General features: G+C 39.2%; 1 protein-coding gene and 1 long non-coding RNA gene across 2 annotated transcripts in view; one reads left to right on the forward strand and one right to left on the reverse strand.

Moving 5' to 3' along the window:
- LOC124523522 (uncharacterized) lies at nt 1-16,835 on the forward strand. The gene is made up of 3 exons (XR_006965006.1): nt 1-1,299; nt 9,748-9,810; nt 16,029-16,835. It is a non-coding gene; the product is annotated as an uncharacterized LOC124523522 (long non-coding RNA).
- KBTBD2 (kelch repeat and BTB domain containing 2) overlaps nt 13,950-24,561 on the reverse strand; it is a 24,566-nt gene continuing 13,954 nt past the window's right edge. The window contains exons 3-4 of the mRNA XM_047095285.1: nt 19,052-19,217; nt 13,950-16,670 (exon numbers count right to left, since the gene is read on the reverse strand). Coding sequence (XP_046951241.1) covers nt 15,135-16,670; nt 19,052-19,217 — 1,702 coding nt within the window. The 3' untranslated portion in view covers nt 13,950-15,134. The remainder of the gene's footprint in view (nt 16,671-19,051; nt 19,218-24,561) is intronic.

Below are 24,561 nucleotides of genomic sequence, written 5' to 3' on the forward strand. Positions count from 1 at the left end.
ATTGTTTGGGATTCTCTCTCTCCCTCTCTCTGCTCCTCTCCCCCTCAAAATACATAAAATAAACATTTAGAAAAACTAATACTAATAAATATGCTCACTTGTAATGTTAGCTATTAATCACTGAAAAGTGAGGTAATGTAGAGAGGAGGAAAATACAGAAAAAAGATTATACGAATACAGGCGGTTCACGGGAGGGCAGGAATCCCAACTTGTTTCCCTCTGCACTTCTTCTTCCTTTGTCTTTTCCCAGTTTTTCCCATGCTGGTTTGAGAACATGGAAAAATGAGTTGATTTTGGAGATCAATGACACTTTGGTGATTTTCTTCTGCTAATGAATGGTAATGTGTTGGAGGGGACAATCCAAGCAGTGATCAGGGTAGAGAAGACATTACACATAAGTAAAAGCCTCTCGCTTTGCCTGTGTCTTTCTTTTTTTCCCATTAGGCCCTGAACACATCTCCATCACCACTCTTAATGTTCTGGGGGTAATAACTATCTAGTATTATAATGGATGGTGCGGGGGAGGGGCTGGCACATAGTAGGCACTTGATGAATATTGTGACATCCCTTCCAGTGCAAGCCTCTCTGGTTACAGTTTACCAACCCCAGGGTAACTGATGTACGTACTGAAACAGCAAAAGGAGCTAAGGAAGCAAAATAAAGCAGCACTTTCAACTATTTCTATTTTACAAAGTGCTTGGTGAAACTGTAAAAGGATATTTAGTACCACAAAAAGTAGGCCAAGGGTAAGAAAAACTCTCCATACCCAGGAGAATTCAGCTGACCAAATTAAGTCTGATCCAGAATAAACAGTTCTCATCTGGAAATCTAGCAGTTCCAGAAAGTACTGTCCAAGTGGAAAAAGGCCCACGATGCTGGTCTGCATAATTATGTAACCCTTTAGGAAAGGGGAAGGAAGTGCCACCATCCTGGGGTACATGGGGAAAAGCAACCATGAGAAAATAATAGTACTCAGGCCTCAAAGAAGGGGATTGTGCTACTAGAGAAACCAGGCCCACAAGCCCTTTCTCATGAACTTGACCAACTTTGGTCATTTTTCCCTGTGCCTACCCGGTGTCCAAAACCTAAAACAAGGTTCCTATTATCCAATCCGTCCAACAGAAATAACTGTCAAATAGGCACGTGAATAGCACTGCACATGAAGGAACCCGTTTGAAATGAGACACGAGCTCAGCTGCAACGGTCAAGACCAGTCACGTCTGTGCTTTCTCTGGAAAAGCGTGATCATCGCCCCTTTGAAGATCACTTAAAAACATCAAACAAACGAGATCCCAGATGGTAAGAGGAATTTAAAATATAACTCTCTTTCCCTAACAAATTGTAAAAATCCAGGCTTGAAATTAAAAGCAGGGATTCAACGAGCTCATGTACACCATGGTCACAGCAGCATTTTTCACAGTAGTTGGGGTGGAAACAACCAAAGTGTCCACAAACAGAGGCACAGACAAACAGAATGTGCCGTGTACAGACAATGGAGTATCATTCAGCCTTTAAAAGGAAGGAAGTTCTGACACCTGCTACAGCACGGATGAACCGTGAAGTCACTGTTAAATGAAATGAGCCAGGCCCAAAAGGACAAATACTGTGTGACTCCACTTGTATAAGGGACCTGGAGTAGTCCTAGTCACAGAGACAGAAAGTAGAGGGGTGGTTGCCAGAGGCTGGAAGGAGGGCGAGTGGGGAGAGGAGATAGTGTTTACTGGGCACAGAGTTTCAGTTTTGCAAGATAAAAAGTTCTGGAGATGGATGGTGGTGATGGTTATGTAACATTGGGAATGCACTAAAGAAAAAAAAAATTTTTTTAACACTTATTTTTAAGAGAGAGAGCATAAGTAGGGGAGGGGCAGAGAGAGGGAGACCAAGGATCCGAAGCAGGCTCCACGCTGTCAGCACAGAGCCTCACATGGGGCTCGTACTCATGAACCATGAGATCATGACCTGAGCCAAAATCAAGAGTTGGCCGCTTAACCACCTGGGCCACCCAGGCGCCCCCTTAAAAATATTTTTTTTAATGCATTTAAAAAGACCATAGAACTAGGCACTGGAAGAGACACTTGGGATCTTTAACTTTAGTTCTCTTACACTTTACCGCCGTTTATTATGGAATATTTCAAATATATACGAAAGTAGAAGAGTTTAGTAAACCTCCTTTTACAATATACCATTCAGCTTCAATAATTGTCAGCTTACAGCCAATTTTATTTCATTTTTACCGTTACTTTTTCCCCTCAATCCCACAGAATTTTTATCTTTTAAATTTTTATTTGGAAATAATTTCAAGCATACATGTAAGGAACAAAAAATGAAAATAGTAAGACAAAATCAAATACCTATCACCCTTTACCCAGATTCATCCCTTCATCTCTCTCGCTTTCACGCACACACACAACCCTCCCCCAAACACTTTTTTTCCACCTATTGAGGGCAAGTTATGTATATCATAGCCCTTTACCCTTAAATACTTCATTATGTATTTCTTTAAAATGAGAATATTCTCAGGGCGCCTGGGTGGCTCAGTCGGTTGAGCGTCCGACTTCAGCTCAGGTCACGATCTCACAGTCCGTGGGTTCGAGCCCCGCGTCGGGCTCTGGGCTGATGGCTCAGAGCCTGGAGCACACTTCCGATTCTGTGTCTCCCTCTCTCTCTGCCCCTCCCCCATTCATGCTCTGTCTCTCTCTGTCTCAAAAATAAATAAACGTTAAAAAAAATTAAAAAAAAAATAAAATGAGGATATTCTCTTACATATAGTACAGTCACCAACTTCAGTAAATTTAACACTGACTCAATTATATCTCTGTTCCACCTTTCGTATTCCAATTTTGTTGATTATGTTCTTTATAGCATTTTTTCCCTTCCAGTTCAGGGCTAGGTGTTGTATTCAGTTGCCAGCCTCCATTTCCAGAGACTTTCTCTTTTATAGCATTGACATTTTGGCAAAATAAATAACCTCTTCCTTTTTTTTTTTTAATAAGATGGTCCTCACTGGGGATTTGTCTACCATTTTCTTATGATTAGATTCCAAATACACATTCTTGCCCAGAATACTGCCTAGTTTATGTTGTGTTCCTCTCAGGATATCACATGTGGAGGCGTATGTCTATCTGCCCCTTATTGGTGATGTTGATCTTGATCACTGGTCAAGGTTGTTGCCCAATTGCATCACTCTACAGTTACTGCCTCCCCCCTTGCAAATAAGAAACAGTCTGTGCGGAGATGCTTTAAGATCATGCAAATAATCTGCTTATCAGCAACATTTCCCTTAGATTCAGCATCTGTATTTACCTGTTGCTGCATAATACATATGTCAAAACTTAGTTGTTTAAAACAGTATTTATGATCTCAGTTTCTGTGGGTCAGGAAATTGGTAGTGGTTAGCTTGATGTTTCTGCCTCAGGATCTCTGGTGAGATTACATTTCAGTGTTGGCCAGAAGTTGCCATCATCTGAAGGCTTGCCTGGGGCTGGAGAATCCATTGCCAAGACAGTTCATTCATATACCTGGCAAGTTGTGCTGAAACTGTCAGTTCCTTGCTTCACAAACTTCTCTCTAGAGTTGCTTCTGTGTCCTCGTGGCATGGACTGGTTTCCTCTAGAGCAAGTGATCCCTGAGAGAGCAATGCCTTTTGTGACCTACTCTTGGGACTCATACACTGTCACTTCCGCTACAGTGGACTCATTAGGAGTTACTAAGTCCAGGGGCGCCTGGGTGGCTCAGTCGGTTAAGCGTCAGACTCTTGGTTTCAGCTCACATCATAATCTCGCAGTTTGTGGGTTCGAGCCCTACATCACATTCTGTGTTGACAGCATGGAGCCTGCTTGGGATTCTCTGTCTCCCTCTCTCCCCCCCTTTCTCTAAATAAATAAACATTTTTTTTTTAAGTGACTAAGTCCAACCCACATTACAAGAAACAATAAGCTCTAAACTTTTTTTTTTTTTTCCCAAGCTCCAATTCTTGAAGGGAGACTATCAAAGAATTTGTGGACATATTTTAGGATCATCACAGCATCTACTGATAATTCTTGCCTGATACAGTTCTTTCTCTGATACCTGGAAAATAACGGTTTTCCAGCTATATCCTATACTGTTTTTGAAGCAAACCCCAGTAGTATATTTCATCTGTAAATATTTAAGATGTATCTCTAAAACAAAGATGTTGTAATGTTATAAGCTGATAACTTAGTATTATCAAGTAACAAATCAGTATTTAAATTTCCATTTGTCTCATGAATGCCATATTTTTTGACATACAATTCACATCCCATAAAATTTATCCATTTAAAGTGTATAATTCAGTGGTTTATAGCGTTTTCACAAAGGTGTACAGTCATGATCACTATCTTAATTCCATCATCCCAAATAGAAAACCCTGTATCCAATAGCAGTCACTTACCATTTCCCACTCATCCCTTGGCAACCACTAATACACATTCTATGGATTTGCCTATTTTGTACATTTCATATAAATGGAATAATACCATATGTGGTGTTTTCTGTCTGACTTCTTTCACGTAGCATAAAGTTTTCAAGATTGATCTATAGTGCAGCATGGATCTTTTTTTACTGCTGAATTCCATTGTACGGGTATACCACATTTTTATTTATCCACTTTTTGGCTATTATAAATAATGTTGCTATGAACATTTGTGTACAAGTTTCTGTGTGAAGCCATGTTAATTTTTGGTTGAATCAGGACCAAAGTAAAGTCTACATAATGCTATGAGTGGATAAATCTTTTAAGTCTCTATTATAGGTTCCTCCTTCTACAACTTTATTTTTTTAATTTGTTAAAGAAATGGAGTCATTTGTCCTGTGCGGTTTTCCAAAATCTGGATTTTGTTGATTGCATAATTTAACGCGTTCTTCTAACTTCTATAGTTTCATAAATTGGTACTTGGGTATAGAGACTTGATCAGGTTTCCTTGATGGAGAGAAGAGGCAAGATGATTATAGGTAGGCTGTCATCCTACCAACCTAATTCTCTCTCTCTTTTTGTTGTTGTTTTCCTGATATTTTGATATTAATGATTATTGCCTAGGTCCATTTTGGAATAAGAAGTAGTGGTATCTCGGGGCGCCTGGGTGGCTCAGTCGGTTGAGTGTCTGACTTTGGCTCAGGTCATGATCTCGCGATTTGTGAGTTTGGACCCTGCGTCGGGCTCGTGCTGACAGCTCGGAGCCTGGAGCCTGCTTCGGATTCTGTGTCTCCCTCTCTCTCTGCCCCTCCCCTGCTCATGCTCTGCCTCTCTCTGTCTCTCAAAAAGAAATAAATGTTAAAAAAAAAAAATTAAAAAAAAAGTAGTGATATCTCATTCTGTCATTCCTTCTTTATCTGTTAGCTAGAATATGTATAAAGAAAAAATTTGCCCCTAACTCTTTTATTATCACATGATTCAGTTTGCATATAAAAGGAAGGATAAAATGCTTGATTCTTTCCCTTTATTTTATCCTCTAATAATGATCAACTATTTGTAGTTTTAAAAATGAACTTGTGGGGGCGCCTGGGTGGCTCAGTCGGTTAAGCATCCGACTTCGGCTCAGGTCATGATCTCACGGGGTTCGTGGGTTCGAGCCCCGCGTCAAGCTCTGTGCTGACAGCTCAGAGCCTGGAGCCTGCTTCCGATTCTGTGTCTGCCTCTCTCTGGCCCTCCCCCCGCTCATGCTCTGTCTCACTCTCTCTCTTAAAAATAAACAAACATTTAAAAATTTTTTAAAAAATAGTAAGTTTCCATATTTTGGCAGGAACACATGAGTAGATATTTTGACATTCATTATGTTAGATGATTAATGACATTTCTTTTGACATAAAGTCCTCTTATTTAGGGTTTAATAAATCAAATATTCTAATGGGTACACTTTTTCCACATAAAAGTAAGAGAGTTTTTGAAAATTTTCATGCTAATGTTTTTATTTTTGAAGAAGATAAAAAGGTTAAATATTTAATAGACCATTTCCAGGGAAAAAAAAAAGGCATTGACCTGTTTTATGTGGTATCCACTAGGAGGTTCAGTAGATTAAGGGTAAAATTAAGGTCCCTTTATGTACCATTAAACAGCTGGCACCCTCATAGAGAGGAATATTTTCAGCATAGAAGATATGTGACACAACATGTGGTTCGTATTGGAAAAAGATCTACTTTCAAATACATATATTAATATTTGCATTTTACTGCCCCACCCCCATCCCCCGCCCAAAATACTGCTTCTGGCACAGTGATGAAAGGCAGCGAAAAGTAACCACAATAAGTGAAGGGGAGATGTGTTATGATTCAGAAGCTTTAATTCGCGAAAAATTATTAACGTGTGTATCTTCTTCTTGGAGTTATTCTTACTGTTGCTCACATTGTCCTCTCTTTGCAATGGTTCTTTTCTTTTTTATTTTATTCTATTTATTTATTTTTTTAGAGAGAATTCCAAGCAGGCTCTGCGCTGAGCAGAGCTCAATCCCACAACCCTGGGATCGTGACCTGAGCCAGAAGCAAGAGTCAGAAACTCAACTGACTGAACCACCCAGGTGCCCTTTTTCTCTTTTTAAAAGAATTCTGTGCATGCTGTCAGTCCCTACAAAGCCAGACTGGGGACTGATCCCAGGGAGCCTGGATGCTGAGTCATCCATCTCTCACAAGTGCAATTTGCTCCCCGCACCTTCCCTCAAGCATTGGGCCATCCTGGCCTGTTGGATGGGGCCTACCCTCACCCACCAGGTCATATTCCTGTGGCCAGCAGTTCCATAGCACTAAGCCATTGAGGAAAAGGTTTGCATGGTGATTACTGTCACACCCCATATGCCTCTGCTTCCCTTATGGGCCCTCGGGCCTTTCCAGCAATCTTGAATCTTAGATGTTTCCCATCCGACGGAGCCCTGGTCAGGCCTGGCCAATGGTTCATGTTGGCTAGTTGGTTCCTAAGTCTTTTGACGTCACTGTAACAGCCTTCGATAGTTTCCTTGGTAGCTGGTATAAGGTGTTTCTAGCCTCCTTTGTACATTTCTTGCCTCATATCTAGAATCAACCTTTTCTTCCAGAATCTTTGGTTCCTTTTATTAGGAAATATTATCTCCAAAACTACAGTCCAGGGGCTAGGATGCTCCCTGCCATGATTGGTAATTGTTTCCAGGCCTTTTCAGTAGAAAGGAGGAAAATATGTTTTGTTCAAGATGTATGGTGAGTATCTACAGATATTTGCACTGCAAACTCAGGACCACAGGGATTTTTTACTTGCCCTCCTCTGTTTTACGTCTGGTTCTCCTTTCCTCCACGCAGAGAATCCCAGTTCTAAAGAGATTCTCGTAATAACAGATTAGATTATTATTCATTTGCTTGAACACACAGTATGTCTCGGGATACGGATACCAACACTACCACTAACAATGTGACTGACAACACTGAAAGATTTTTTTTCCTTACGGTTTGTTCCATTAGGGATGCACAAATTACTGTGTGTAATTTTTTGTGTGGTTATGCCACCCACTGGATACTAATTTAGATTCATTAGCTTCATCCTAAATTTTTAAAATTTAATTTTGCCTTATAATTATGTAAAAGTTTACCTAGTTCTAGTCAGATTTACCAAACAAGATATATTCAAAGTCGAAGAAGACTTTTATTTTTGGCCCTCATTCTGTTCCTTCCCTCTCCCTCTAATTAACCATTTAAAAATGTTTGTAATTTCTTTTTCTACTTTAAACACATAAGCAAATGTTATAGATAAAATAATATATATTTTAACACACACACACACACTTTCTACCTTGCTCATTAATTTGGAGATCTCTGTGGATTTGACATTATTTAACCAATCCTCTCCTGATGGACATTTGGGTTGTTTCTGGGTTGGGTTTTTTGTTGTTGTTGTTGTTGTTTCTTTTTTTTCTTTCTTCCTTTTTTTTTCTTTTTCTTTTTTTTTTTTTTTTGCTATCGCAATTAATGTTCTAAGGGTAACAGCCTTGTGCATATTTACAGTTAAAAATATTTTTTTTGCCAGGTGGAAAAATACATTTTGTCATTTTGTTTTGGGGAGAGATCACTAGATATGAGACTGCTGGTTGAAAGGATTGGTAATTTTATCGGTATGGCCAAATCCCCAACAACTATGATAATAATTTGCAGGACCATTACGAATGTGCCTGTTTCTCCACTAACAGTATGTCAATCTTTTAGATTTTTGCCAATTTAATATATAAGAAATAGTATCTCAGTGTTGGTTTTGTGTGTGTGTTTCACTTAATATGAATGAGGTGAGCATGTTTCAGTTAGCCATTTCTTTTCCTGTTCATTGTTTATCTCACAGAACCGATTTTCTGTAGAGTCCTTGGTCTTTTTATTTTTAAAAGCTCTTTAAAGATATCAGAGATAGTAACAATTTTAAATATTCTCAGATACCAGCAGGTGTCACAATATCACATAGAGGAACTCATCCATGTTTCTTTTAGTAATTCTATGAATATTCATATGTATAAAAACATGAACACATTTTTCAGGCAGCATTTGTTGAAAAAACTGTCTTTCCCTATTGAATTACCTTGGCACTTTGGTCAAAAAATTGATCATAAACACATGAAAATATGTCTCTGGATTCTACTGTATTGTGCCTATCTACATCATCATGTAGTACCACACTGTCTTCATTATAGTATAATTTTGAGATTTAAAAAATTGTTTAATGTTTATTTTTGAGAGAGAGAAAGATCGTGAGTGGGGGAGGGGTAGAGTGAGGGAGACACAGAATCCAAAGTAGGATCTAGGCTCTGAGCTGTCAGCATAGAGCCCCACATGGGGCTCAAACTCAAAGGCTGGGAGATCATGACCTGATCCCAAATCAGACGCTTAACCAACTGAGCCACACAGGTGCCCCAAAAGATTTTAACTAATCTCTACACCCAACATGGGGCTCAAACCTACAACCCTGAGACAAAGAGTCACGTGCCTTACCGACTGAAGCCAGCCAGGCACCCCTGAAATTTTTTGTGTAAGGGCTCTAAATTTGTTCTTTTTGTAAAAATGGTTTTGGCTATTGCAGATCCTTTGCTTTTCTGTAAACATGTTAAAATCAGCTCTTCAATTCTGAGAAAAAAAGTGTACTGGCATTTTGATAGAGATTGCATTAAATGTGTAGAACAACTCAGAATTGCTATCGTAACAATATTGATTCTTTCAATCCATGAACATGCTCTATCTGCACTTCTTTAGGTCTTTAATCTGTCTCAGCAATGTTGTATAGTTATCAGTGTACAGGCCTTATACATCTTTTGCTAAATTTATTCCTAATTTTGTTATGTCATTGTTAATGATTTTTTATGATTGATAGTATATAAAATACAACTGATTTTTGTTAATATGTATTATTCTTGTATCCTTGCCTAAGGATACTTGCTAAGTTTATTCATTCTAGTTGCCTGTTTTTTCCCCCTTTAATTCTAAGCTGTATGACTTTTCCTTTTCTTGCCTTATTGCCATGGCTAGTACAATTCCACATAGAAGTGATGAAAGCAGACATCCTTGTCTAGTTCCTGATCTTAGGGGGAAAGTTTTCAGTCTTTCACTATTAAGCATGACATTAGCTGTATGTTTTTCATAGATGTTCAGTATCAGATTGAGCAAATTTCCTTCCCTAATTTGCTGTTTTTATCATAAAAGGATATCAGATTTTGTCAAATATTTTTTCTATGCCTACTGAGATCATATGATTTTTCTCCATTATTCTGCTAATATGGTGTATTATGTGATTTTCAGATGTTATACCAACCTTTCATTCCTGGGATAAAATCTCCTTGGCCAAATCCTTTTTATATGTTGGTGAGTTATTTTTTTTTTCTTTTTTAAATGCCAGTTCATTTGATGTTAATTTATTTGATAAATCCTTTCTCCATAGTGTCAGATACTCCACGACTAATTACTGCAATTCCAAACTAGTGGTCTGAATTCAAATTCCCTTTGTGACCTCTGCACTCCTTTGTATAGATTTTTATTTTGTGTCTACTACGTGCTAGGCATTTAGATGTTGAGGATACAGAAATAGAGGGTAAATAGCAAACCCTTGCCCTCACAGCAGTGGTGAAGACAGTCAAAACAAATTATAAGATAGCTTGATGAGTGCTGTACAATATTGGGTACAATTGAGATTTAAATAAAAGGAACCCAAGGTAGAATTTTTTTAAGCCACCTAAAGGAAATTACTTGACATGTGAATTGAATTTAACCAGGATCACCATAGCATTTACCATCCAAACAGGAATTTTTAAAAGTCAAAGGGAGAACAAGTATAAACGAGGATGTATGGTTATCTTTGATCTAACCAAAGGGGAAGAGTGTTTGAGGAAGAAAAAATTGTATGTGAAAGAGGACAAGGCCTATTAAAATAACTAAAAAAATCTCAATTTAGTGAGTTTATAAACTGTAAGGAAGAAAATTAGGCTAGGAAAGCAAAGAGATCAGATTCTAAAGTCCTTGTAAATCAGAAAGGAACCTGCAGCACTGTATTCCAAAGACAGTTAAAAGTTCAAAGCAAAGGCATGACATAATTGTTGGAAAAAGATAAGTTGATTGTGGTGTGGAAAAAGTGTGAACAAAGAAGGGGATCAGCAGCAATCATTTGGGGAGAAATGGAGAGTATGTATGGGTTTTTGGAGTCATGAAATGTTTTATAATTGTGTTGTTTGCTATTTGAATTACAGCTCAATAAAGCGGTTTTGTTTTTTAAACGATTTAGGAAATTAAGTTCTCAAGGTGAAATGATAGGGGCTTTAGATTGATGTGTTAGGAATGAAGATGAGTTCAAGAGATATTTAAGAGAAACTAGAAGGCCCTGTGACTCACAGGATATGGAGATGAGGGAGAGAGGAAAGTCAAATTAACTCCCAAGATTCTGGCCTAAACAGCAGGATGGATGATGGTGCTGTTTACTGAAAGAACCTGAACCAGATGCATGTGTGAGGTGTGAGTGGGGGGTAGATCTTAAGACATGTTGGGTGTGAGATAACTGAGATAAGCTAGAGATTTGTTTTGGACTGTTTGTGTCCCTCCAAAATTCATTTGCTGAAACTCTAATCTCAGTGTGATGGCATTGGGAAGTAATTAGGTTACGAGTGTGGAGCCTTCGTGACTCTCATTAGTACCCTTATAAGAGGCCAGAGGGCTTGCTCCATCTTTTTTTTTGCCACGTGAGGATACAAGAAGTCAGCAGTCTATATTAGCCCAGAAAAGGGTCCTCATCAGAATCTGACCATGATCTGACTCTGACCTCAGACTTCCAGACTCCAGAACTGCGAGAAACAAATTCCTAAGCCACCTAGTCTATGGCACTTGGTTATAGCAGCCCAAGCTAAGACAATATCCAAGTCAGGCTCTCAGATGAAGGTCTAGGCCGAAGGAAATCAACAGAAGTCACTGAAGTAAACAGTACTGGTTAAGGCATGTGTGAATATACAAAATCAAGATGTAAAAGAGGTGAAGTCAGCTTCTGAGGAAAGGCCCCAGAGGTAGGAAGAAAACCAGGCGAGTGTAATGTCACAAGTCCAGTTTAGAGTCTTTCAAATAAAGTGTTCAACAGTGTAAAGTGCTATTATGTGTCAAAGCAAACCAGCAGAGTCCAGTCTGGACTTACAAAAAAAAAAAAAGGAAAAGAAAAGAAAGAAAAAGAGGGGCGCCTGGGTGGCTCAGGCAGTTAAGTATCCAACCCTCGATTTCAGCTCAGGTCATGATCTCACAGTTCTTGAGTTCAAGCCCCGTGTTGGGTTCTGACAGCATGGAGCCTGCTTGGGATGCTCTCTCCCTTTCCTTCTGCCTCTCTCCCGCTCACTTGCATGCTCGTGCTCTCTGAAAATAAACTTAAACAAAACAAAGTTCAAGTTTCAGTAGAGTGATAGTGGCAGAAACCAGGCTCACATGGTTCAGTGGTAAATGGTGAGATACGGTTTGTCAAAGGCAATTCCAGGAAGGAATTAGGTTTTGAAGGGGGAAAGAAGGAAGGGGGTGAGGAGGAAAAGACTGTTTTACAAAAAGGTTTGGTCATGTTTAAAGAGAAAGGAAAAGAGCCAACTAGGGAAGTTGAAGGCAGTGAAGGGATGAGAAGGCAGCTTCAGAATCAGGGAGGATTGCTTCAAGCTTAAGGTTTGGGTAGAGTCCGGGAATCTGTATTTAATCCTGACAAGATTCTGGTGCACAAGCAAGTTTGGAAACCAGAGTAATCATAGAGCAGACTTTGCAAGAAGCTTGGAAAAGATGGTATCTTTAATACAGATCCTTGACTCTTTTCTCTCTGAATAGAAGAGGAAGAACTTGTAGTGGAGGAAGGTACAGATTTAGTGATGCAGTTCAGAGTCTGCGCTCTATCATTTTCCTGTGAAATAGTAATCTGCTCACAGAGTTGGGGAAGGTGAAGATTTCCTAAGACTGGAGGTTTCAAATTGCTTCGAATACTGAAGGGTAGCTTGCTACTATTGAGGATCTAGTGGTTGTGGATGGTGACCGCAGATGATACAGTGGCACCAATCTGTGCCATCATGTGGTTTCCTGTGGCAGTGCTCAGCAGCCCAACAGTAATCAGGCAGAGAGCTGAACTCATCGACGATTCAGGTTTTGCCCCACAGTGACAAAATAATGACAGTAAAACAAAGGAGTTTAGGATATTGCCAAGAGAGTGGCCGGAGCATTAAGATGACAGACCTAAACTGGATGGAGAGCTAAGTGAAGAAAAGAGATGACTACTAGTGGAACTCCTAATGAGAATAATTTGGGTTTGACTATTTCAAACTCCAGGCCCTTTACACGTATCAGCTTTTGTTCAACATTTTTATCACCAACTATGCTACACTGCAAGGGGACGCAGCTGTACATAAGAAAACCCCTCCCCTCAAAAACTTCGTTTTGTAGAAGAGTGCCAGTAAGAGCACTCAACAGAATGGTACAATTAACAGGTCAAGGTACAAGGTACTGAGGACGTGTGAGAAGGGACTCTTTCCAGCCCAGGGGAAAGAGGTGGTTAGCAGGGAAGCATTCATTTAAAAACTGCCCCCAAGCCAAATAAGATAAAAACGGAGAGGGGGCAAACCATAAGAGACTCTTGAATACAGAGAACAAACAGGGTTGCTGGAGGGGTGTTGGGTGGGGGGATGGGCTAAAATGAGTGATGGGCATTAAGGAGGACACTTGAGATGAGCATTGGGTGTCATAAATGATGAATCACTGAATTCTCCTGAAACCAATACTACACTACATGTTAACTAACTTGAATTAAAAAAAAAAAACACAAAACAATACCCTGCCCCAAGTAGATCTTAAATACAGAAAGACAGCTACAGGCAGAATAGAGACAAAAAGACCACTGTGAGTAGAGCAAGTAGCATAAGCAAAGGCAGGAAAGAATAGCAAAAGCCCGATTAGGAGTTAAAGTATAGGGGAAAACAATGTTAAGATAAGGCTGTAAAAGTAATTTAAAGTCAAATTACAGAGAACCTTAAAAGTGCTAAAGAATTTGGGACTTTATTCAGTAGGCAGTGAGAGGCAAAGTTCGTAAACATGATTGGCAATGTGCTGTAGGAAGACTGGCAATCCAGAATGAGATCCTTATTTAAGGCCTAAACCAAGGGTTCTTTTTCAATGTGACTGCCCGAAAGAATCACCTGTAGTGCTTTGAAAGACACTGTTGCTTGGGTCCTTGAGTCCACCCACCAGAAATTGTGGTTTGTTTTGTTTGGGATGAGGCTCAGCAATTTAAAAGTACTCCAGATGATCCTAATCTGGGACCAGGGTTAAAGCCTTGTCTCTGTGTCTCTAAAGTTGATGTTGATACAGTAAGGTTCAAATCAGACAATAAAGGAAAGCCAAATGTGTGTGTGTGTGTGTATGTCAGAATGCTGGAAAAAAACAAAAAACCACTTGTAACAAGTTAAACTGCCCCAGTAAAATTAAAAGCACACCGTTGCCATCACAAGAGATATCGTATATATACAATTTATTTAATAAATTAATGTCATTCAAAATACAGTGCCAGAACATGATGCAGTTGAACATGCTAGTGATGTCGTCATGAAGCACCTGTGCTCATGTTAGGTTGGCGGCGCCCCCGCTACTGCTAGTGGTTCCTGGGATTAATGCCAGAGCAGCACTAGTTATCTGCTCTTCTGCACAGCTAGTGCAGAGAATTCCTGAACAGTTCACCTTTCTAATCCTACCCCACCCCCCCACACACATGACAGGTTAAAAAAAAAAACACACCCTGACAGCTAATGGATATCTATACACAATCACTCTACAGTAATGCTTGTTATTAAATTAAGATGTAATGACCTGGTTAACCCACTCTAAATCTTTAAGATGGAGAAATACAACAGCAGCAGGTAGTTATACGCATGAGCCAATGTTAATGTAATACAGAGAGTGGAGGCATTTATTGATTAAAGCTCCACACAGACCCGCACAACAAGGGACTAGCAATTCTTATTGCAAGCCCAGCAACTTAAGTCCACACCTGGTAAATGACCAGCTGATTGGAAGACCTGTATTCTAGATAGACAAGTATAAGTTAGTGAAAAGAGAGTACATGCACCTAATAGTATAGTTAGACTGATCCTGCAGTCATAGCTCTCCCTGTGCAATACCATGAAATGGAAGATCTTCCTCAACTATAGTATAGGATTTAGACAACACTTCTATACCAACATGGACACTAGTGTTAAGTGCAGCTGAATTAATTACACTGAAAAAACAGCTGTATTTCAGGACTTCAGAACAGAAGCACGGGAATGAAATACATATACTAAAAATAACCTCAGCACAATCTGTGATATACCACACTAGAACAGGAAACTAGTAAGTGAACTTTTTGAACTGTACATAACACAGGGCTAACGATGTTAGATAATCCAGATTCTTATGCTCTCATGATACATGTAAAAGTTTCTCAGTTATTGGATAATCTATTTCATATTATGGAAGCATATCTTTCTGTAAGACTCACTGATATATATTATACTGATGCAAATATTAAGTAGGGCATAAAAATAAAATTTATCAAAGATAGATTTTTATGTACTCATATTTAGTCCTTTCATAGCCTCTCTTGTTTAGCAAAGAAAACGACAAAGCACATAAATCAGGCGTGCACTCCCTAAACTCCCCAACTATACAGGTGGTAGTGCAACCATTTCTCCATCCAGTTCAAACTCCTCTGTCCCATCCGGTGAGAAAAGGTAAGTTGGTGGTTTCCATGGAGATTCTTCAAGGCAGGATGGATAAAGTTTCCCCACAGTGCACCGGAAATCTCTCCCTAAGTCCCACAGTACACGTTCAGATATATGCTGCCGCAGAGACCACCGGTCAAGTTCCAGATCATACTGGTAGGTGACGTATTTAGCTCTCTCATTTAAGTGGGTTTCTCGCATGAACACACAAAGAGAATTTGAGATCACAACAGCTCTAACGCAGGGGTCTGAGTACCTCTTAGCAGGGATGTTGGCTGCCATTTTCCACTCGTTTTTATTCACATCGTAAATTTCCACAGTTACTGAAGACCCATCGACAGTGCCAGAGGGGAGTCTTATGCCAGAATTGGTAGCAATGTGCAACCCTCCAATATAGAAAATTTTATCACCAAAAGCTGCAGCTGAAGCAAAAGACCTGGTAGTCTGTCTCATGGCCATTTCCACCCATGAATCAGACCTTGGAAAATAACAGTACATGAGGTTCAGTGTCATCACATAAATGCAGTCATGAACCACAACTGCTGCGCTCCACTGCCAAGCACAAGGCAAAGGGCTTACCATTGTCCACTCATCCTTCTCAGTATCATATCGTTCCACGGTCCTCCGATTAAGTTCTCCACCTACACTGTCTCCTCCAATTGCATAGATATAGCCTTCACAGCAAACCAAAGATGGCTTTATGCGGACAAAAAGCATTGGGGTCTTTGGAAACCAGGTATTTTGCTGTGCATCAAACCAATAAAAGCAATTCACAGTTCTGAAGGCAGTCTGAAGTTTGCTTGTTTTACTGTGATTTGTTTTTGTGTTTTTCAGAGGAACTTGACCACCTGCTATATAGATGTCATTATCAGGAGTTACAACAGTCCCAACCTTCTGCAAATCAGCTGGTGGGCTGCACAGCTTGTAAACTTTTTCTGCTTGGGGGCTGTAACAGACAGAAGAGTAAAGACTACAAGGATTTTCTGAAGATGCCTCAATGAAAATCATCATCTCCTCTTTAGTCATTCCAAGTCTTGGTTTGAAAAACTTGGGCATAGACTTATACAGACCTTGAACCACTACAGACTTGTCATTGGGTGGGAGGCCTTGGAACCAAGCTCTCTGCGTTACTTCTGAAAGTGCATCAATTCTGATTTGGCTAAGAACTGAAGACAAATACTGGGATCGTGATTCTGTGTTGTACTCTAGCCACAGCATAGCAGCTTCGCGAACTGTCTCCTCCTTTTCAACATTTAAATTGTCACTACTGAGGATGTCTATCAGTAGGTCATGTGACAGCTGCATGAACGCTTCCTGGTGATACACAGCAGTGAACTTGTGCTCTACCATTCTTTTAGCACTTTGCTTTAATTCTTCACAACTGAACAGATCAGCAAAACTCAACAATCGCACACAATTCTCTGCATTGATTTTCTTAATTAAGTATTCTCGACAACGCTGTAATACATCTTCTACCTAAAATGGGAGGAAACAAAAGGTTGATAAAGACAGGACAAATTTTACTTTTACTGTAAAACACAAGTATATTAATCAGCTCCCTATACTACGGTTTGTTTTTAGATATGTATGTTTGGGCTAAGAGATAATGCCTTCCAGTAATAATAAAATTATAAGATTATGCATAGTTTTGTATTTCTTCTTGTCCAGTGGCCTACTTAAGTGCCCTATTTAAGAGCTAATAATGTAACATTAAAAAGGCTCTTAAAAATAGCCTTACAGGAAAAGAAAATTTCTGCATAATTTTTTAGGCTTTAAAAAATATATGATTGAGAAAACCAAAGGGAAAACAATGTAAATATATCATAGTACATAAATGATTATCATTTATCATCATAAATGGTTACTGAGGAACCAGAATCTGGTTTTCTCAACATGGACAAGATAGTCATTTATAAAACAAGAAAATCATGCACAATGACTAAGTACCTATTTGCCTTTCTTATCTAGAGAGGTAACAATAAACACATTCATGTGCCGTTGTAAATTACCTACATTTAAATGACCCACCATAGCCATTCTGTTTCCCAGATTTGTTTTTTCTTAAGGAGGAGAAGTAGATCTTGGCTGAATCAGAACTGCTACCTACTATACTTATTCACACAGCACACTAACTAGAAGCAGCTTAGACTGAGAAGTCAGGTTGCTAAGATTGGATGGTCAGTACTTGTATAGTATTAGGGAGCTTTACTTCTCCAAGCTTCAGCTTTCTCTTGTATACAATGGGGAGATCCTTACCAACGATCACAGTAAGGATTAGATGATATCTATATGTCATCTATATAGATAAAGCAGGATATATATCTAAAACATTATACATAACCTAGATAAAACAGTATGTGGCATATAAAAACACTACCACTCCCTGCGTCTAATAATGAAGATCATGTTGGTGTCACAAAATGCCCCATCCCAGGCCTGTCAGGGCAACCCAGTAAAAGAGACAAGAGTCCTGTTTTTCATTTCGTGAGCGTATGCATATGAGTTCACTAACATGTTAGGGAAAAAGTTAGGAACAGTGTTCCTACCTCCAGTAATAAAGTATTCTGAAATTCGTATTTTTTAAATTCCTGGCTTTAAAAAAGGTATTGAAAACTTACAAACTACAGAAAGACAGTGCACATATTGTAGCATTTCCCCCTTTCATGTTTGGATCTAGGTTATGAATGCCCTTGATTCTAAAGCACCAGTGGGCGCCCTGGGTGGCTTAGTCAGTTGAGTGTCCGACTTTGGCTCAGGTCATGATCTCACGATTCATGGGTTCAAGCCCCACATCAGGCTCCACACTGTTGGTGCAGAGCCCACTTGGGATTCTTGCTCTTTCCTCTCTCTCTCTCTCTGACCCTCCCTTGCTAACACTTTCTCCCTCTTTCAAAAGAAATAAACTTAAAAAAAAAAAAAAAAAAAAAAAGCACCACGAAGCTACTATGGCTTCAGTTTCCCCAGAGATGTAGGTACAGTGGGACAATGCACAATTTTCTAAGGAAAAAAAGAGTACAGAATAAAAAAAGGAAGAAAGCTACATAAGACATGGACTATACTCTGGTTCCCAGAATTTCACCCATGTTGATGTTCAGTGTCACTCATACTCATTCACATACGTATGAAGTACCTACTTTTCTAAGGCTTTACAAAAATAAAAAAAGGGCACTTAAATTTAATAAACACTTTTAAAAATTACTTCTACTTAAAATCTAGATTCTCAGGTAAACCAGGCAAAATATGAAACCAGTATGAAATTTTCACCCATCTTTTTAAGTTCCCATCATAAAACTAAAGAAGTTTATTGGCTAATCAAATCCTATTATTTTTCCCATATGCATTTTTTTCCCCTTACACATTTTTTAAAAGTTTTATTTAAGTAATCTCTACACCCAACATGGGGCCCAAACTCAGAATCCCAGGATCAAGAGCCGTCTGCACTTCCTACTGAGCCAGCCAGGCGGAGCTCCCTTATATGCTTTAAAAAGAGAAAATTTGGGGCGCCTGGGTGGCTCGGTCGGTTGAGCATCCGACTTCAGCTTGGGTCATGATCTCACGGTCGGTGAGTTTGAGCCCCGCGTCAGGCTCTGTGCTGACAGCTCAGAGCCTGGAGCCTGCTTCCGATTCTGTGTCTCCCTCTCTCTCTGACCCTCCCCCATTCATGCTCTGACTCTCTCTGTCTCAAAAATAAACATTAAAAAAAAATTTTTTTTTTAATAAATAAAAATAAAAAGAGAAAACTTACCTTCTAAAATCTGCAATAAGAAAATTACATCAATGGAAGACATCACTGATGAAACAATGTTTCTTGACAAAATAAACCAGTTTATGTATATAACAGAGGAAAAACCGCTTACCTGCAGGAAGCAAGCGGTTTCATAAAGCTGTTCGACAGTGCTGTCATTTATTGCCAAGTTACCCGTGTATGCGTATGCTATTATTATCTGTAAGGTGGCTGCATCCACATTCCTCAGGTGCACGTGTGTCTGTTTGCTTTCACTGAGTCCACTCATGAACATGGCCCTACATCAGAATGAGAAACAAAGCTGATGGGTTTAGTGTAAAACCAGCGTAGACCTAAGAAGGACAACTAGATAACATGGGATGTTTATTTAGGGTATTTGCTTATGGACACATTATAAGGAAAGCTTTTGAGGGACACAAGAGAAAAGCATAATAATTCAGTGCCAAAGATATAACTATTCCACCATCTGAGTGGAAACATCAAACTCCTTTATATTCATACAATGGAATACTACTCAGCAATAAAAAGGGAGTACTGATATGTATTATAACACAGATGAACCTCAAATACGTGCTCAATGAAAGAAGCCAGATACAAAAGACCATATGTTGTATGATTCCATTTATATGAAATATCCCTCCCCCAAATAAATGCAGAGACAAAAGGGAATTAGTAGTTACCTAGGGCTATGGGTAAGAATGGTGAGTCATTGTAAATGGGCACAAGGTGAGTGCAATGTTTCAAGTTAGATTGTAGAAATGGTTGTGCATCTCTATAAATACACTAAAATGCATTTAATTATACCCTTAAGATAGGTGGATTTTATGGTATGTAAATTATATCTCAATAAAGCTGTTAAAATTGTGATTTACTCAAATTGATTTCCTAAAACTATATGGGACAATTTCCTAAAAACCTATTATATACAATACATACAATGAAGTATAACTCGGCAATCAAAAAGAATGAAATCTTGCCATTTGCAACTACATGGATAGAACTAGAGAGTATTATGCTAAGTGAAATCAGGGAAAGACAAGTATCATATGACTTCACTCATATGAGGACTTTAAGAAAGAAAACAGATGAAGATAAGGGAAAGAAAGCAAAAATAATATAAAAACAGGGAGGGAGACAAAACATAAGAGACCCTTTATATATTTTTTTTTTAATTTTTTTTTTCAACGTTTATTTATTTTTGGGACAGAGAGAGACAGAGCATGAACAGGGGAGGGGCAGAGAGAGAGGGAGACACAGAATCGGAAACAGACTCCAGGCTCCGAGCCATCAGCCCAGAGCCTGACGCGGGGCTCGAACTCACGGACCGCGAGATCGTGACCTGGCTGAAGTCGGACGCTTAACCGACTGCGCCACCCAGGCGCCCCGAGACCCTTTATATTTAAGAGAGCAAACAGAGGGTTGCTAGAGGGGTTGTGGGAGGGGGGATGGGCTAAATGGGTAAGGGGCTTAAGGATTCTACTCCTGAAATCATTGTTGCACCATGTGCTAACTAACTTGGATGTAAATTATAAACAATAAATAAATTATAGAAAAAAAAAAGAAAAAAAAATCTATTATATACAGGAAACAATGCCAAAAGGCAATTAGTGTTGTAGAGAATACAAAACATAACACCCAAACGTAGGTGAGAGATGAAAAAACAATGCAAAGAGTATTACCGTATGCATAAAAGAGAAAAGTCTGTGGTGATCAAAAGTGGGTATGACAACAGCACTAGCTTGGGCCCCTGAAGGACAAGATGAGGAAGGCCTTCACCAATGGATAAAACAGTGAGGGCAGAACATAACTGTTTTTTTCAGGGGCATGGCTGAACATAAGGGTTCATGCAGGAGACTGGAAAGCAAACTGGAAAAATGAGTGGCAGTCAGATCACAGAGGGCTTTTAGAGGCCTAGGAGGGGCGTGCCTGGGTGGCTCAATAGGTTGAGATTCCTGACTCTTGATTTCAGCTCAGACATGATCCTAGGGTCGTGGGATCTAGGACTGCATCAGACTCTGTGCTGAGCGTGAAACCTGCTTAAGATTCTCTCTCTCCTACCCCTCTCCCTGGCTCACACTCTTTCTCCAAAATAAAAAATGGAGACATAGGAGTCTGAGATTTTTCTTATAGTGAGAACACTGAAGGGTTTTGTGCATGAATTTATCAGTATAATAATATGTATTGTAGAATGAATACTCTAGTGACAGACCTCAAGTGGCCAAAGGGTAGAGACAGGCAAATGGGCTATGAGTCTACTGCAATAATCTAGATGAGGAGTAAGAAGAACCTGACCCAGGGTGGCAGAAAAGGATACAAAAGCTATCACAATGAATCAAGATCTGGTGATTTTCTGAACATAGGGAAAGGAATAGAGTAGGAAGTAGATAGGGAAATAAAGCTACTTATTTTCAAATCATTGCCTAAAAAAATAACTGCTAGCCACGGAGAGAAAAATTTTAAGATCACAGAACTGTAAGTCAAGTTAATCCTGGGAAAAGGAGGAGTTAAATTTTGGATTTAAGGTAAGGGCACTTGAGTCAAGTGGAAATAATACAATAATCGGTTAAGTATTTAATATTAATGAAACTCTGGGGAAGATTAGGAATTAATACAGTAAGCAGTGGGGGTGCATGGTGGTTCAGTCGGTTAAGTGTCCAACTCTTGATTTCAGCTCAGGTCATGATCTCAAAGTCGTGAGACTGAGCCCCACGTTGGGCTCTACACGGAGCATGGAGCCTGCTTAAGACTCTCTCTCTCTCTCTCTCTCTCTCTCTCTCTCTCTCTGTCTCTGCCCCTCTCCCCTGCTTGTGCAAGCTCTCTCTCTAAAAATGCACACAAAAAAATTGGTGGGCTGTGAATTCTCCACAAAGTGACATGTGTTAAAGATGAATATCTGAGGGTGACTAAAAACCTCAAAAGAAAAATGCATCCAGAATCCCAATGACCAACCTGAGGTAAAGTTCAATTACGATAAAAAAAGAAAAAAGAATGACAGAAGGTCAAGAAAAGATTCATCAGAGAAATAAGCAGTCTGGTACCATGCTACTTAGGACAAGAGAGGTGGGGTGTCAAAAACTAGAATCAAGGACCGCAAAGTCACTGGTGACTACCTAATTGCTTTCATGGTATAGCTCAGAATGAGGAGGAAGGACAGCAGCTAAACTTCAGGCAGTGAAGGAGAGGAAGAGTGGCACAAACAAAATCAATCATGGTAGCTAATGACATCCTCCTCAAAAATACAGGATGACCATAAATAAGCCTGAGTACTGGAGAAGAGGAAGTGTTCTTAGAAAATATCCAAGACGTGACGACAAACTCTTTAAAAACACACACACACACACACACACACACACACACACATATTTAATGTTTACTTATTTTGAGAGAGAGAGAGAGAAAGGCAGAGAGAGGGAGAGAATTACAAGTAGGCTCTACACTGCTGGTGCAGAGCCCAACATGTGGCTCAATCCCATGATCCATGAGGATCACAGCCTGAGCCACAGTCAAGAGTGGGATGTTCAATTGACTCAGCCACCCAGGCGCCCCTAAAAACACCTATAACTAACTGGCTTCACCTGTTTGACATGAGAATGGGAGATAACCAAAAGAAGCCTGAAAAAGAACTGTAAGAGCTCTGAGTAAAAATGGAAGACTAGGGATCAGGTGGTTTATATGTCTATTCCAGCAGAAGGCAGTAATTTTGGAAAAGAGAAAGGGCAAGAGAACAGCTGACTATACAGACAACATTGAGACTGGCTATTTCTACATCATGGTTTTATAACACCAGAAATACGGACATCTGTGAAGGAGCTGAGCTTGCTGAAGACCAAAGATAGAAGCCTAGCCAACTGATTATAAAAATTTTCTTTTTTAAAGTTTGTTTATTGATTGATTGATTGATTGATTGAGAGACAGCACTCAAGCAGGGGTGAAGCAAGGAGAGAGAATCTCAAGCAGTCTCAGGCTATCACTGCAGAGCCGGACATGGGGCTCAATCTCACAAACAGTGAGATCATGACCAGAACTGAAACCAAGAGTAAGCTTAACCGACTGAGTTACCCAGGCGCCACATGAAAATTTTAAACGTTTTTAAGAAAGAGTAAATACTGAATTACATATTATATATGAAATATGGAAAAGTACCACAGTGGAAGAGGTGCTGAGTAATTCTCAAGTTAATCTCTCATTTGGGGTCTAAAATGAACTGTAAATGTTACTAAGACGTACTGTTTCAGAGGTTCTACTGATTCTTGGTGGGATGTAACTGGTAACTTAAACTACAAGGAAAGATGTATGTAACCCAAAAGGAAGAATTTCCAATAGTAAATTTCTACGGACTAGTATTATACATAAAGATATACTAAAATCAACGAACCTGAAAGAATCCAACTGAAGAACACTTGGGAAAAGATCAAATTATTATTGTGGAAATACAGGATAATCTACCCACTCCAGAGGAAAGGTATATATGGGAGGAAGAAATATAAAGGACTGTTTTCATCTTGGGGATTATAAAAGCAGCCCAGACACAGGATTTTAAAGATGTGTGGCTTTAATCACAAATATGTATCAGACTATTCCTCCTACTTATAATTATTTCTACTTAATTCTACTTCTTATTATCTGATTTGCTTTAGAGAGAATATATTTTCTCACAAGACCAAGGATGCTAAAAAAGGGAACTAGCCATTGAAAAGGAAATAACAGTAGCCTTAAGAAGACTGTGTTGTCTTTAAGACTGTAACGTTATTGAGGGGCACCTGGGTGGCTCAGTCGGTTGAGTGTCCGACCTCAGTTCAGGTCATTATCTCATGGTCTGTGAATTTGAGCCCCTCGTCGGGCTCTGTGCTGACAGCTCAGAACCTGGAGCCTGCTTCGGATTCTGGGTCTCCCTCTCTCTCTGCCCCCCCCCCCGTCTCAAAAATAAATAAAAACATATAAAAAAAATTAAAGACTAACATTATTGAAAGATTTAAGTCTCCTGGTCTTCAGGAAAATCAATTCTAACCCACTTAGTTAAAGATAAACAGCCTCATGACTAGAGAATTTAAAGAACAGTGTGTTACCTATCACAAATAAACTTAATGAGAAAGGAAAAAAAAAAAAGGGAAGACATCTACAAAAACGCAAGTTTACTTCCTGATCAAGATGATGACCATACAGAGAATATTATAGATGGAATTTCTGCACAGATTTAAAAATCAGACTAGATGACTGCTAAGGTCATTACCTTTACAAAAGATTCTGTTCTATGATTAAAAATATCAATCTGAAAATCCACAACTAAGGCATAAAACTCTTTCTAATAATGGGTAATCAATTTATAATTAATGGCCATTAAAAAGGGACAGCTAATAACTCTTGGTATTGACTGAATCTGTAACTTCAAATTTCTAACACCATCTACTAAGCCAACAGATCTGAAAAAAAACACTGACCATCACAATCATTTGGTAAGTTTTTAAATATATAAAAATTCTTGAACTCTAACCCTGACTCACTGAATCAGAATGTCTAGGTTTGAAATCCAAGAACCTCTATTTGTAGAAGCACTTGAGGATTCTGATGATCAACCAAGTTTTAGAATCACTGTTTGCAAATATGCTAAGCTTTCTAAGAAAA

Source organism: Lynx rufus, unplaced genomic scaffold, assembly GCF_022079265.1.
Source record: "Lynx rufus isolate CCGP_SWC_20201006 ecotype Redwood Valley unplaced genomic scaffold, mLynRuf1.p SCAF_4, whole genome shotgun sequence".
NCBI classification, from domain to species: Eukaryota; Metazoa; Chordata; class Mammalia; order Carnivora; family Felidae; genus Lynx; species Lynx rufus.